General features: G+C 46.7%; 1 protein-coding gene across 1 annotated transcript in view; it reads left to right on the forward strand.

Annotated features, from left to right (window-relative positions):
• Positions 1–14,450, forward strand: part of FBXO16 (F-box protein 16) — a 36,022-nt gene extending 21,572 nt beyond the window's left edge. The window contains exons 6-8 of the mRNA XM_068413563.1: positions 6,235–6,340; positions 11,843–12,068; positions 14,383–14,450. Of these exons, the coding sequence (XP_068269664.1) occupies positions 6,235–6,340; positions 11,843–12,068; positions 14,383–14,450 (400 nt within the window). The remainder of the gene's footprint in view (positions 1–6,234; positions 6,341–11,842; positions 12,069–14,382) is intronic.
• The last annotated feature ends 724 nt before the right edge of the window (positions 14,451–15,174 follow it).

Raw genomic sequence — 15,174 nt, forward strand, 5'->3', positions numbered from 1 at the left:
ACAATCAACCCATGAATTACCCCAGCCGAGTGATCCTTTGGCTAAGCCATCGTGCGCTCGTGAAGGCTCTTTCTCAATGTGATTAACTTTGCCGGACCCACCACTCCTCCAGGGTGTTCCACAAAGTTCCCAGTGTCTGAGCAAAAGCCTTTTATGAATCATTTTTTAATCCGCGTCCCCTAGTCCTAGGATACCGCGCTACTTCAAAGAGCTTTCCAGTTTCCACCTCACCCTCTTTCTGTGGTACGCTTCCAAACTCCAGCACCATTTTGGGCAGAGTTCTTTGAGGCTTTTAACTAAATATCTTGCCAAAATGCCTCTTGTTGCAAATGGATGTCCTGATATTATTTTTCAGCTCTGCTAAATATTTCTACGTAGTGGCTCCCAAAGGTTTCTGTGAGGTTTAGGGTTCCCTTGTGCTGGCTGTGACCCAGTGTCAGAAGTGGGACAAGCCTTGTTTGAAGATTTTAAGTCACTTGTTCTAGCATTGAGCTGTAGATGCAACTGACAAACAGATGCAAATGATTCTGAGTTGCTAATGATACAGTGAGCACACTGCCTGCTTTCTTCTCCTAAGTGAGATTTGAGCCTCTATGCATTTGTGCAATGGCGAATATTTTAATGCCTACTGTTCTAGCAAATCTGGCATTTATCCGTAATTATAGAGGATTATTGCAAGGAGAGAAATGAATTCAATGAATTTTCTTGTTTATCAAGGATGTCCCTTTAATATCACTTAAGCTGAAAGTAATTGCTGCTGTGTAGTCTCACCTGTAATGATTATTCAGCAACACAGATGTGTGGTTTCAGGTACTGACCCAGCTTCCCACTCACAAAATGATATTCTGGTGCTTCTTTTCTCTGGACACATTGCCGATTGAGTCCCCTCTGCAGCCCCTTCCCAGAAGTCCTCCCGCTAAGGCTCTATATTGTGTCCTCCATCCTTTGCTTCTGGGCAGCTCCTGGGGGATTGGGTCTTCAGCACTTCACCCAGCTCCCTGTCTGCAGCAGGAGCAGTGAGAAACCACCTTTCATGTTGAGTGTTCCTCAAGCGTAGGCTTTGGGTGTAGAATCACAGAATTGTTTTGGTTGGAAAGGACCTTTAAGGTCATCAAGTCCAACCCTTAACCCGGCACTGCCAAGTCCACCACTAACCCATGTCCCTCAGCACCACATCTACATGGCTTTTAAATCCCCCCAGGGATGGGGACTCCACCACTGCCCTGGGCAGCCTGTGCCAGTGCTTGACAACCCTTTCCATGAAGAAATTGTCCCTGATCTCCCATCTAAACCTTCCCTGGCACAACTTGAGGCCATTTCCTCTCGTCCCATCGCTTGTTACCTGGGAGAAGAGGCTGACCCCCCCTCGCTACACCCTCCTTTCAGGCAGTTGTAGAGAGCGAGAAGGTCTCCCCTCAGCCTCCTTTTCTCCACACTAAACACCCCCAGGTCCCTCAGCCGCTCCTCATCACACTTGTGCTCCAGACCCTTCACCAGCTCCATTGCCCTTCTCTGGACTCGCTCCAGCACCTCAAGGTCTTGTAGTGAGGGGCCAGAACTGCACCCAGGATTCGAGGTGCAGCCTCACCAGTGCCCAGTACAGGGGGACGATCCCTGCCCTAGTCCTGCTGGCCACACTAGTGCTGATACAAGCCAAGATGCTGGTGGCCTTCTTGGCCACCTGGGCACGCTGCTGGCTCATATTCAGCCACCATCAACCATCACCCCCAGGTCCTTTTCCACCAGGCACTTTCCAGCTGCTCTTCCCCCATCCTGTAGCGGTGCGGGGGGTTGTTGTGCCCCTAGTGCAGCACCCAGCACTAAGCCTTGTTGAACCTCATACAGTGGCCTCGGCCCATCGTAGGTGGCAGCGGCAGCTAATGGGTGGCTCGGGCAGGTGTAGGGTGCCTGCCAATGGTAGCACAATGGCAAAGTGGTCAGAGTGCCCCACTGTGATGCCACGCTTTGTTTTGGACGGCTGATGAAGGCCATGCTCACCCAACTGTGGGTGAATGTCTAGTCGGTTGAGCTAGGGAATCTTGTGTGAATGCTGTACAAGCTGATCTACCTGACTGCAGCCCACAGGCTCAGGCAGACCCAGCCTGACCAGTGTAAAGGGTTGTAAAGTAGAACAGAGAACCATGATAAAAATCTCTGACCCTCCAGGCTGTGTCAGGTATAGTTATTCTTCAGATTAGATGAATTCTTGGAGCTCAAGGGCATAACAACCACTCTTCATGTAAAATGAATGTCAGAAGTAATGACATCTATGTAAAATGAGATTCCTAAAACCATAGGGGTGATTTCCCAGAAGACAGGGTTTTGCAAAGATAGTCTGGGAGAGGAAATGGGATTTGCTGCAGTCTGAATGGTTATAGAGAGGAACGAGTATTTTCTTGAGGTCATGAGCATGTGTGAAAAGATGCAGCAGAACCAGCAGAAAAGCAGCAGAAAGCCAACGCGATGGCTGAGTGAGAAGGACTAGAGAGAGCGCTTGTAGGCCAGTGGGATGACTGGGAAGCCGTGAGCCAACAAACCATTCTTTCCAGTTGAAGTTCTGCTGTGCTGAGGAAAAGCGGACCTGGAGAAAATTCTTTGTGAATAAACAAGATTACATCAAAGGAATACCTGACGCCATCATCAAAGCCATGTGTGAGACTAGTCACTGGCTACTGCTTTGGATCAAAGTTAGTCTCCCTAATGTCAGGTTAAATTTTGCAGAATTTAAGAGGTAATGAAAAAATAAAGTTTTTCCTAGCTCTTGGACCTGGTTAAATTCTTCTCTGAGCTCGAGTTCACTCTACACTTGCTTTCTGGTCCAAAGAGAGGTTAGAACTCTCCTGTTCATCGTAACAGGGTGGCCACGCTGGAGCCAAAATATTGTCATGTAAATGGCAGAGTTGTCGTCTGTTTCTTTGTTGGCCTTTTGAGAGGAGTCATTAGCTACATGCTCCCTTCCACAGCAGTATCCACGCTGCTGTGAATTCAGAGCAGAGAACTTCTCCTTGCTTAGCCAAAAAAAGTGAAACATGGGAAGAATAACAAGCTACAGGCAATTCTCAATGATGCAGGGGAGCGGAGACGAAGGGAGTCCTAAAAGAGGTAATGCAAAATGTGCACTTTGGGCTATAAGACTGTAATGGGGTATTTACCTTTGAAAAACAAATAAATAAATTCTTTTAGAGCAATTGGGTGAGGGTTTGGCCTGGACAGTGATGGTGCTTCATGTCACTGGGGAGAAGAACCATAACGCTGTGCCACAGCTGGGTAATGCCCCAAAAAAATGGCAGAATGGTGTTAATTTGCAATCTGGATGATAATTGAGACTTAACTGGGTTTTTTTCTGATCGATTTTTTTGCTGCTTGCTCAGAAAGGCATGAGCTTGTACGATAAAAACTGAAACACCCAAGAGCCTCAGTGACAAACATCCCTGCAGCATGAGGGAGAAGGGACAGAGACCCCTGAGTGTGTGTGCTAAGAGGTTGTTTGGTTTAGGTGGGATGGTGTGGGGAAAGCTTCATAGCCACCGAGCAGTGAAATTAAGAATAGCAAGGATCAGCTGCATAGTCGAGAGAGTGGTGAAGTGATAGAGGAGAGAATAGATACAGACAGGGGTTGAATTACAAATTGCCTGGAAGGGGTTATCATGGTAGAATTACAGCTGTGACTTTTGGTGTTGCTGCATGTACGTGTGCAACTTCTCATCAGGATGATTTCTGGCAGGTCTGGTTTGTTTTCTGCCTGAATTGTCCAGGTAGCTTTTGGTTTATGTACAAACAAAACCGAGACCAGCAAGGATGGGTTTGTCTCTTTGGGCACAAAGCAATATTGCTTTGAAATTCACAGAGAATCACAAATTGTGAAAGATTTTTATCTAAAGCATGGAACCAAGCTAGCAAATTTTCTCTGGGACTCTGATCTGCCTAAAAAGGACCAGGAGGGACGTCTCTTTCAGTCCGTGCATGCACAGTTCTGCTGGAAGGCATCTGGTGTTTGTGCTGCTTGTTGCCAATAAATCAAAAGATTCGCCTCCCACTTTATCATGAATAATGAATTCCGATTCTAGGCTAGCGCTGGACCCCCGCCAAGACTGTGTCCTTGTGCCTCAAGAAAGAGCCCTGCTACTTCTCATGACAACAGCTCAGCCAAAATGCAAGCTCCTTCCCCCCCCACCCACCAGCTCAGGCTGCTGGAAGCCAGCACTAATTCAGTTAGATAATTTATGGACATAGGCCGGCTCTAAAAACAGTTGCATATTGTACTGGAGTGTTTACCCAACGAGAAAATAATTACTTTCAGTAATTGTTCTGTCAGCAGCCTGGGCCCAGTTTCTGACAAAAAGGGGCTGGCTCGCGTGAGAAGGGCATGGTGTTTCGCTGTCCTTCCGAATCCTAACGCTTGTCTCTTGCTTTTCATGTTTCTGAATAGCCAGACCAGTACTCTCTGCCCGTTAGTCTTGTGGGAATTAAAAACGTTCCTTAAGGGAGGAAAGAGGGGTGAGAAACAGAATCACAAAATCACAGAATCAACCAGGTTGGAAGAGCCCTCTGGGCTCATCGAGTCCACCCCTTGCCCTGACACCACCCTGGCAACTAGACCATGGCACTAAGTGCCATGTCCAGGCTTTTCTTAAACCCCTCCAGAGATGGTGACTCCACCACCTCCCTGGGCAGCCCCTTCCAATGTCTAATAACCCTTTCTGAGAAGAAATTCTTCCTGATGTCCAACCTGAACCTCAACATGAACCTCAACAACCAAAACACGGAGTTCAGCGCTGGGAGTGAGAGACCTGCCGTCCTCACCTCGGCTCTGACGCCCTTTTCCTTTGCAGCCTTGAGAAACTCATCCTTATTGCTTACCTTTTCATAAATCACAGACTGGTTTGGGTGGGAAGGGACCCTTGAAGGCCATCTAGTCCAACCCCCTGCCATGAGCAGGGACATCTTCAACTCGATCAGGTTGCTCAGAGCCCTGTCCAACCTGGCCTTGAATGTTTCCAGGGATGGGAATTCCCTGACCTTGAAGTGAGATCATGGTGGCGACCTGCTGCAGCGGGACGCTCTGACACCCTGAGCGTGGACACTGGAATACAGCAGGAGAGGTTAATACCTTAATTTACAACCACAAGGCCAGGTCTGCGGTCCATCTAAAGATGACCAGTTCAATCCCCATAATGATATTTTGGATTGAATTTGCTCTCTTGGCTGTTAGTGAAGTGTTTATAAACAGATTGTAGTTTTCCTTAATTTGCTATTTGAAATAATTTGCCTGATTCTTCTTTATGGCTCTTGATGTGCAGCTGGTCTGGGACGAGTGAATCAAACTGTTGGCTGCTTTTGAGGATGTGTGTGTTATGTGGTGTGGCCCTGTTTCTCTAAAGGATAAATGTTGCTTTTAGAGTCTGTTTCCACCCTTTATGTTCATGATTTTGTATTCATGTGCTTTTTAGCACCCCTTCCAGGAGCCCAGAGACGCTGGTGATGGAGCTGGGAGACCAACCCAGAGAGCACACAGAGTTGCTGCTTTAAATTCACTAAATCTGTATTGCAGAATTTGAATGTGGAAGGGGAATGAAGACCTGCAGAGCAAATGTGTGTAGGAACATGCCTGAGTTCTTAAAAAAACTTCCTCATAGTACGGATTTTACTCCTGATATTGGAAAAATGTGGCAACTGGCCATATTCCAGTGTACTTCACTTAATTTTCACACTCTGGAATATTCCTGTTCTGCCAGTTAGTTGTATTTACTTTAATAATAGCTGCATATATATTGATACATTTATATACATATACAAGAAGAAGTATTTGGCTATAAAAACAATGAATAAATAATTTGTTGGAGAGGCAGTCCTTTAGCCTTATTTATGTTACAAGTTACGTGGACTTAACTGAAAACTCTCAAATTGATTTATCTAAACTTGCCTTTCCGTGAGTTCCCCTAAGCTGATGTAACATGGTATGTGAATAAATTCACATTAAATCAGTAAGTCTCGAGCTAAGGGCATGTATCTGAGTGCTATAAAGTTACCATAACTTAAAAAATAGCAAGTTCCCACCCTCCTCTGAGCCACGGTATCTGTTTGTGTGCTCTTGGTGTGCCCCAGTGCAAGATAAAATGTATTACCTTAAACCGTGTCTTTTTGGGTGGCAATATCATAAGGGATTTTCTTTTTCTCAGCCGCAGGGAACCAACTCCATAACACTTGTTAATACCATTCTGTTCTGCTCTGCAGGAGAAAGAAAGGAGGAGGGGAGACCCCAGACCTCAGCCAGCAGGCAGCTGAGAAAAAAAAGAGAGCGAGTCGTGGATCTAATAAGCTTCAGAAGGCAAAATCACTGGCAAGTATCACGGGCTTGTAATTATATCAACTGGGGCCCAGTGTCAGGTACACCCAGGAACATTTTCACTCAGAGTTTTACTCAACGTAGGTAACTGTGAAGCTTTGCTCCTGCGATAAGTAGGCTGCCAGGCGCGTTTGCTGCCTGTCCCCGAGGGAGATTATCCGGGCAGAAGGAGGACACAAAGCACCCCACGTCTGGCTGCTCCGGGGCAATCTCTCACTGCAGCCTAGACACAGTCCATCTGCCTTCGGTGGGAAAAGGACAGCAACTGTCTGCGTGGAGACAGTGACCTTGTTATCCGCTCCTCCCTCACTTTGCTCACTGCACGCTATCCCAACAGCCAGTTTCCAGGCTTTACAAAGCACCGGATCCATTCTCTCAACAGCACTTGCATCTCTTCCCAAAGCTGCTCTTCTGGGCTCGCAACTTTTGATCATTGCAATTTGATGTTAGTTTATTCTCTGTTCGTTGCCCCGAGCCTGAGCAAGCAGCCCCAAGGTCTTAATACTGAGGATTCATTGTGCTCATCGCTGGTAAAATAGGGCATCCTCCCATGAAAGGAGTCTGGGGAAGTCAGGCTGCCGAAAGCATCGTGGGTCTCAGCTTTTGTAGATATAACTGCCAGAAGAAGGACGTGCTCACAAGCGTATCGGGGTGTTTGTGCAGACCTGGGAGCGTGTTTCCTAAGTGATAAAAGCCAGGGAACACATGTGAGTTGAGCTAAAGAAGGTTTACATAAAAGAGAGGCATTGTCTCCTGAGATTGGGAGGCATCTTCCTGACCCAAACAACAGCCTGCTTGCAAGGAAATAGATTCAGTCAGTGTTAAAGAACAGAAAATATAATTAAAGTTATTCAGCCTGTGTCCTACAATTTCCATTCTCCAATGGCTTCCTCTGTAGCCCTTAGACCAGAGAGCCCTTACATGGTTTCATTCCACCACAGCTTCCCGTTTCACATTTAAAGCTGGTTTATTGTCAGTCCAGAAGTGAAAGAATCTTAGACCAGGGTAAAAAGAGGTGAATTTGATTTACTTTCCCCAGATTTTAGGAGAGTTACGTGTTCTTCGAAGTTACTTAACCTGCAACCCCCAATGAGGAAGGCGCAAGCACCCAGTCTGACTCCTACCGTGAAGTCCAAACTTTCCTGTGCAACGTCAGTGGGAGTTTTTGCTACAAATTGCAGCGGCACAGGGTTGAACAGTGTGTATGTGTGTGTCACCTTCTGTTGGCTGCTCAGAGTTTAAAAGGGACATTATTATTCCTGTAGCAAATAGTCACCAGAAAGCATTGAGCTGATACAAAATCACAGAATCACAGAATCAACCAGGTTGGAAGAGCCCTCTGGGATCATCGAGTCCAACCATTGCCCTGACACCACCACGTCAACTAGACCATGGCACTAAGTGCCATGTCCAGGCTTTTCTTAAACACCTCCAGAGATGGTGACTCCACCACCTCCCTGGGCAGGCCCTTCCAATGGCTAATAAGCCTTTCTGAAAAGAAATCCTTCCTAATGTCCAACCTGAACCTCCCCTGGCGAAGCTTGAGGCTGTGTTCTCTTGTCCTATCGCTAGTTGCCTGGGAGAAGAGGCCGACTCCCACTTCACTACAACCTCCCTTCAGGTAGTTGTAGACTGCACTAAGGTCACCTCTGAGCCTCCTCTTCTCCAGGCTAAACACCCCCAGCTCCCTCAGCCGTTCCTCGTAGGTCAGACCCTCCAGACCCTTCACCAGCTTGGTCGCCCTCCTCTGGACTCGCTCCAACACCTCAACATCTCTCTTGAAGTGCGGGGCCCACAACTGGACACAGGATTCAAGGTGCGGCCTCACCAGTGCCAAGTACAGAGGGACGATCCCTTCCCCAGACCGGCTGGCTACACTATTCCTAATAGAGGCCAGGATGCCATTGGCCTTCTTGGCCACCTGGGCACACTGCTGACTCACGTTCAGCCGGCTGTCGATCAGCACCCCCAGGGCTCTTTCTAACCACTCTTCCCCCAGCCTGTAGCACTGCATGGGGTTGCTGTGGCCCAAGTGTCAGACCCGGCACTTGTTCTTGTTGAACCTCATGCCGTTGGTCTCGGCCCATCTATCCAACCTGTCCAGATCCCTCTGCAGACCCTTCCTACCCTCCAGCAGATCGACACTCCCACCCAGCTTGGTGTCATCTGCAAATTTGCTGAGGGTGCACTCAATCCCTACATCTAGATCATCTATAATGCTCATAGACAGATGTCTGTGGAGCATGAAGAGTTAGTGGGGACTGAATTCTCACCCCACAAAGAGCCCTGGGAAGAGTGTCAGAGCCACTGCCTGCTGCCAAGGCCTGACAGGTCCGCCATCCTCCCTTGGTCCCTCCTAGGCAGTTAGGACAGCCTAACCCAGGGGTAAGTGTCCTGAAAGCCATGGGGTTACACCTCGCTGACAGCAGCCCGTGCCTTTGTGCAATGCAATCTTGGTAGCACTGGCTTCTGTTTGTGTTAAAAATCTGGGGTAGCTGGTGTTGCTGTGTCACTCTTTCCTAGACCTTTACGTTGAAAATAGCCTTGTATTTATCTTTGAGTTGTCCAGATTTCAGTAGAAGAGCTGTGTTTCTTATTCTCTGATGTGTAAGCCTGCTGTTACGCTGGCCATTAATTACTACATGACAGTAAAGGTTAGGTTATGGTAGACTGATGCATAGAAAAAGAATATATATACAACTCACTAGGAATAATCCAAAATTAATTTCCATTTTTTATTAAGTTAGCATTGGGAAACCTCGTTGAAATGAAGAATTGTGAAAAGACTCTTATTTAATCAAGTCCAAATAAAGAGGCTTAATGCTCAAATCTTTTAGTAAATCCTTAGAAGAAGAATAGACTATGATGAAAGAATGAGTGCCCCGAGCAAGAAAACATCACGTTAAATTAAAATGAAGCTCTTAAATAGATCAATGATCCAAGTGCAGAAAGTAGGTGAGAATAAAGTATATTACAGCCAACAATAAAGATGTGAAACGGGCTATTACATGGAGCTCCAAGCTCAGGAGGCTGAACAACAGCTCACCAAAATAGAACAAACACATAATTAAGGTGATGACCTGAGTCCTGGAATTACATCCACCGGCTCCACGTTTGCGTGCGGTGAATCAGTTCTCCTCCTAGTAAAGTTGTGAGGTTTTGGAGTTTATTAGTAATCATGGAAACCGTAGCATAATATGTGACCAGGCTCACACTTAATTTAGAATAAATTAAAGTAAATTAGCTAAATTGCAATAAATTAAGTTAATTAGGACTCTGAATGAAGGGCCACGTTCTTTCATATGAGTGCACATGCAACCCCCATGTCTCTGCAGCGGGGAGGGAATACCTGCTCTATCCTGACCCAGGGAAATGCCTTACTCTAAGGATATGTATAGCTTCAGTGTTAACCACCTCTTGAAGCACTTTGCTGGATCAAGGCTTTATGGCTTGTCTATACCACCTTGATGCTGACGTTGCCTTCAGCAGCTACTGTCCCAGCGTTAAAGAAAAGTGAAGAATGCAACAGGTTTGGTGACTTCTCCAAGCTTTTACCAGGCTGGGCATGGAAATGAGATCTCTGGTCCGGGCCACTGTGTCACCCCTCCTGTTCACTCTGACATGGAGCTGTGCTGCCCTGCTGTGATGTCTGAGCTCTGGCCCTCCAGGCCCCTTCGCAGGCGTCACTGCTGCCACATCCGTGTCCTTTACACAAGTCCTTGAGGATTTCCAACGAAAAGCCTTCTGCAGCTTCTCAGCAAAACAGGCAGCCTCATGCCCACATGTCAGAATTCCCCGATACTTTATTAGGAAGGTAAAATTTGATTGATGCTTTTGACAGCTTTGCAAATGACTGCGATGTCAGCAATTAGGGGCTGGTTTTGCCTTTCAGGCTGCCTGCTTGTTTCTGTTCGAGAGACTGCTCCACCCTCACAGCTGTTCCTGAGTTACTGACTTATTTTTAGTACTTACTAAATAACATCTTTTTGACAGGATCAGTCATTCTTGCCTCACTGCCTACATCCTAAGGTAATAAGATCGCAGCATTTGAAGTCAGGAATAAATTTTCCTGTGACATATTGACAGGGAATTGATGTTCTGAGTATGAATCGCATTTATGTGCTGCATGGGTGTAGCCCACGTGAAGATCCAGGGCTCTCAGCACTGGGACACGGTCCTCTCTAGTGTATATTTATATTCTGCAAACCTTCTTTTGAATTTTATTTATTCATACAAGAAACCCTGTTGAACTTCAGGGGACTATTCCTAAGAGTGAAAACAACAGAATCACAGACTCATAGCCTAGTTGGGGTTGGAAGGGACCTCTGGAGATCATCTAGTCCAACCCCCTGCCAAAGCAGGGTCACCCAGAGCACGTTGCACAGGGTCGTGTCCAGGCAGGTTTGAATATCTCCAGAGAAGGAGACTCCCCCCCTCCCTGGGCAGCCTGTGTCAGGGCTCTGGCATCCTCACAGCAAAGAAGTTCCTCCTCATATTCAGATGGAACTTCCCATGTTTCAGCTTGTGCCTGTTGCTCCTTGTCCTGTCGCTGGGCACCACTGAGAAGAGTCTGGCCCCGTCCCCTTGACACCCTCAATATAACGTTTGCATATTGAAATTCAGCTTATGCGTGCCACCCTAATTTTAAAAGTACAGCCTGGCTTTAATAGTCTGTGCCTATCTCTCCCTGTGAGCTCTAAAACTGAACCACCAATAACACAGGAGATGAAAAGCAAGGAGCATTCAGATCTGTGCTGCAACTCCGACTGCTTCTGTGGCATCGTGCTTTTCTCACTAGGACAAAAAAAACGCAGCTGCTTTTATCCCACCACCTCTGTCACACGTCAAGTACCACTAAGAACCTGCACCACTGTTGCCAGTTGTATAATCCCTTGCCTTTCTTTAGGTCGATATTCAGCAGTTGCTGGATTGTTTATTTACGTTCGCTATTCTTACCAAATAATTTGTATCAGTCAAAAAAAAGCCAAAGCTGTTGGTCTGCAGAACCTGTGCTTTTTGAATATTTGGGCTCTTTCTCCATGAATAAACAATCACTGTGTTGCTAAGATCTTTTTTTTTTATTAATTTTTATACTGTCTAGTAAAATGCACATTGAATAACATATTAAAATAAACTTCATCCTTCACACTGTGAGACTGCAAACAGCAAGTAAGGCTGGGATCAGTCGCAGCCGTATGCACGGGGGAGAATTTGTGCATTAACATATGAATTGATGCGGAGAATTAATTAATGTGGGTTTGGCTTTACTAGCATGAATTTCTCATTGGGTCCTTTTGTCCTTAAGGCAAACTTATACCAGAGCACAGGTTACTGCAAATAATGGAGATTATGCTTGTATCATTTAGGAATATCATTTAGAAATATAATTTATAGAATTTATCTAGAATGTGTAGAAGTTCTCAATAGACTCCAACATTTTCAGTCCCTCTGGGGCTGTTGGGGTGATGTGATACTTAAACTGCCTTCTCTTCCTAGCTATCACTTTCTGCAGATCTTGAGTCTGTTCCAAAAACACCAGTTCGTCCCAGCTGGGCCACTCCCCAGTCAACCGGGTACCTGCCCTCCAAAGCAGCAGCAAAGACCCTGGCCCAGAGCTCCCAGTGGAACGCCGGGATACGACCAGCACCTGTTCGAGCTCCAGTGCCAAAGCCACGTGGAAGTGGAAAGAAAGACTTCACAAGGATGAACGCCAGGTCTCCATGTTAGTATGCTGCCCGGTCCCACGTAGAGGCTATCGTAGAGATTGCCAACATTGAAATTTAGTGTGCAGAGGGAAGGAGATGGTGCTGGCAGTGTATTTCTGTAGGCGAAGGAGAAGGCAGTCATTCTGGGTGGTGGGAATCCAGATGACAGTGATTTGCTGCATCAGAAGAGAACATATGGCCAAAGACGTCACATCTAGCACTTGCTAGATCCACCTGTCTGTCACGACTGTCAGCTTGGTATTGAACACTGGCATGGGCTTCACATGGGCTTAACTCACTACTGCTCAGTGGCAGGGCAAGAGGTCTTAGATCAGAGGTGACAGTGGGCTCAGTCCAAGTCCTCTGGCAGGCCCTGGGTAGATGCCAGGAGGAGCTGGTATGGTGGGGTTGGAATCAGAGCATTCAGCAAATTACAGTAGAAAGCAACCAACTCCAGAGAGACAAGAGATGAGAAAGCAGCTGATCTGTGAACACCTTCTAAAAATAAGGAGGCAGAATGACTCGAGCAAAACCAATTTTACGCCATTTCAGTCTAGACTTGGCTTTGGGCAGCTGTTCATGAAGACCTCACCTCTTGATATACCCAGCACCTCCTGAAGGTCCTCAGTGTCTGCTGCTGGCTGGGAAAGTACTGGCTATCTTCCAGAAGCACACAACGTTTGTGCAGACTTTGGTCTGCACAAAGTCTATGGTTGGACTTGATCTTAAAGGTCTTTTCCAACGAAAACGATTCTATGATTCTGTGTTGAAGGTCCTATTAGTTCACAAGAGGGCTGTCCACATAAGGATTGCAATTTGTGACCCCTGATGATTTTTAGTAGCACAAGAAGGATAGTGGATAAAGAACCTGGAAGGTACAAAGGAAAAGAGGCTTCTGGTGTGATACTGTTAGGATTTTCACAGATAACACAGGAGTAGAGTGAGAGGAGCTCCTACAGGGCAGTGACTATCCAGTAATTATTGATAATCCCATCTAGAAGGGAGATAACGGAGCACATGGAGACCTCCAGCATCCCTTTGGACCTCCCTAGAGTCTAGCGTTTTTGGCAGGTGCATAGGCTAACCCCCATGAGGAGGACCCACAGGGCAAATGAGTGATCACAAATCCTTCTGTGGGAAATGAAAGAAAGGATCTAAACCCAGATGAAGGATGATACGTAGGGGAAAGCACTGGAATGAGTAAGATGAGGCCCAAGGAAAACACATGAAGACTGCTTCATGTAGGAAGGAGCACAGGAATGCATCCCAGCCATAAAAGCCAAGAGAGAAAAGCATCAAGATCAGGCTAGAGGGTTGCAGTCCCTCACACTTCTAAAGCAATACTAGGTTTCTATAAAATAGGGCCCTGATCCTGAAGTCACATTGCCTGGACAGAGACTCAGGAAGGCTTCACGCTGGACTGGGGCCAAGTTATGAAGAGTTAAACGTAGGCTCTGGGCCTTGGCTGCGTTATTGGTTGTTCCAGTCAATCAAGGGAATTCCGCTGGTCTGGCAACAGTGTTGTGGCCTCCCAGGAATGCGGCAGTCAGCTCCGACTGGGAATGGGAAGAAGGTGTTTCTTAAGTCTCTTAACTTCTGTGAACTGGTCTGCAACTGCTGTTGAGGTGAGGGTTAGTGCTGTCAAAGAGGATGTGGGGGATGGAGAAAGGGAAGCTCCTGCAGGGAAGGGGCCACCCAGGGATTATTAATGATGCTCTACAGGTGGAGGATGACGGCGCATGTGAGGACGTGCAGCGTCCTGCCTGAGCTCTGCTGCAGTCACTGTCTTCTACGTGATAAGAAATTTAAACCTGTGCACGAGGAAAGTGCTAGGGAGAGCAGGGAAGCAAGTTACCTACAAACACCATTTCTGTAGTATAAAAACTGCCACGGTAAATTATCCCTGAGGGATTGCATTTGGATTAGGGGCAATTTGCAAGGCAAAACTATATTTTTTTTGCATCAGAGAGAGACAAATCCTGTCTTCATTCCTTCAGTGACCTCTTCTGGACCTTTGTGATCTCTGCCAGGCTTTTCCCAAGGTAAACTTACCAACTGTAGATAGTGCTCCAGCTGGGCTTTACCAGGACGTGTTTGCAGATTGTCAGAAAGATGGGCAGGGAAAGTACAGATGTTTTCATTGATGATTATTTTCTCTATAATGAGATGATGAATGGAAACTGTCTTTCCATTCAATCCAGATTTGTAAAGGTATTTGAGGTATTAAATGCCACCAAAATCCCAAGGACTGGCCAAGTACCTAAATATGTTTAGAATCTGAATTCTCTGACTGAATTAATCTGATTCTTACATTATTTCTCTTTCCTCTAGCATCTCCACTGTTTGAGGCTCAGCCCTGGCACATTCCTCCATCTAACCAAGGATCTGACACAGAGTAAGGGAGGATCCAGAGTATCTTTCATCCCAGCAGAAGAGAAGCTCACCTGCCTGGTACTGGGGAAACAGCAGCAATGTTACCCGAGTCACAAGGCTGTGCTCGGTGAAGAACACCTGCTTTTCACAGAATCACAGAATCACAGAATGTTCGGGATTGGAAGGGACCTTGAAAGATCATCTAGTCCAGTCCCCTGCCGGAGCAGGATTACCTAGATCATGTCACACAGGAACGCGTCCAGGCGGGTTTTGAATGTCTCCAGAGAAGGAGACTCCACAACCTCTCTGGGCAGCCTGTGCCAGTGTTCAGTTACCATCACTGTAAAGAAGTTTTTCTTCATATTTATGTGGAACCTCCTGTGTTCCAGCTTGCACCCATTGCCCCTTGTCCTGTCAATGGATGTCACTGAGAAGAGCCTGGCTCCATCCTCATGACACTTGCCCTTTACATATTTATAAACATTAATGAGGTCACCCCTCAGTCTCCTCTTCTCCAAGCTAAAGAGACCCAGCTCCCTCAGCCTCTCCTCATAAGGGAGATGTTCCACCCCCTTAATCATCTTCGTGGCTCTGTGCTGGACTCTCTCTAGCAGTTCCCTGTCCTTCTTGAACTGAGGGGCCCAGAACTGGACACAATATTCCAGATGCGGCCTCACCAGGGCAGAGTAGAGGGGGAGGAGAACCTCTCTTGACCTGCTAACCACACCCCTTCTAATACACCCCAGGATG

Source organism: Nyctibius grandis, chromosome 1 (assembly GCF_013368605.1).
Source record: "Nyctibius grandis isolate bNycGra1 chromosome 1, bNycGra1.pri, whole genome shotgun sequence".
Lineage (NCBI taxonomy): Eukaryota > Metazoa > Chordata > Aves > Nyctibiiformes > Nyctibiidae > Nyctibius > Nyctibius grandis.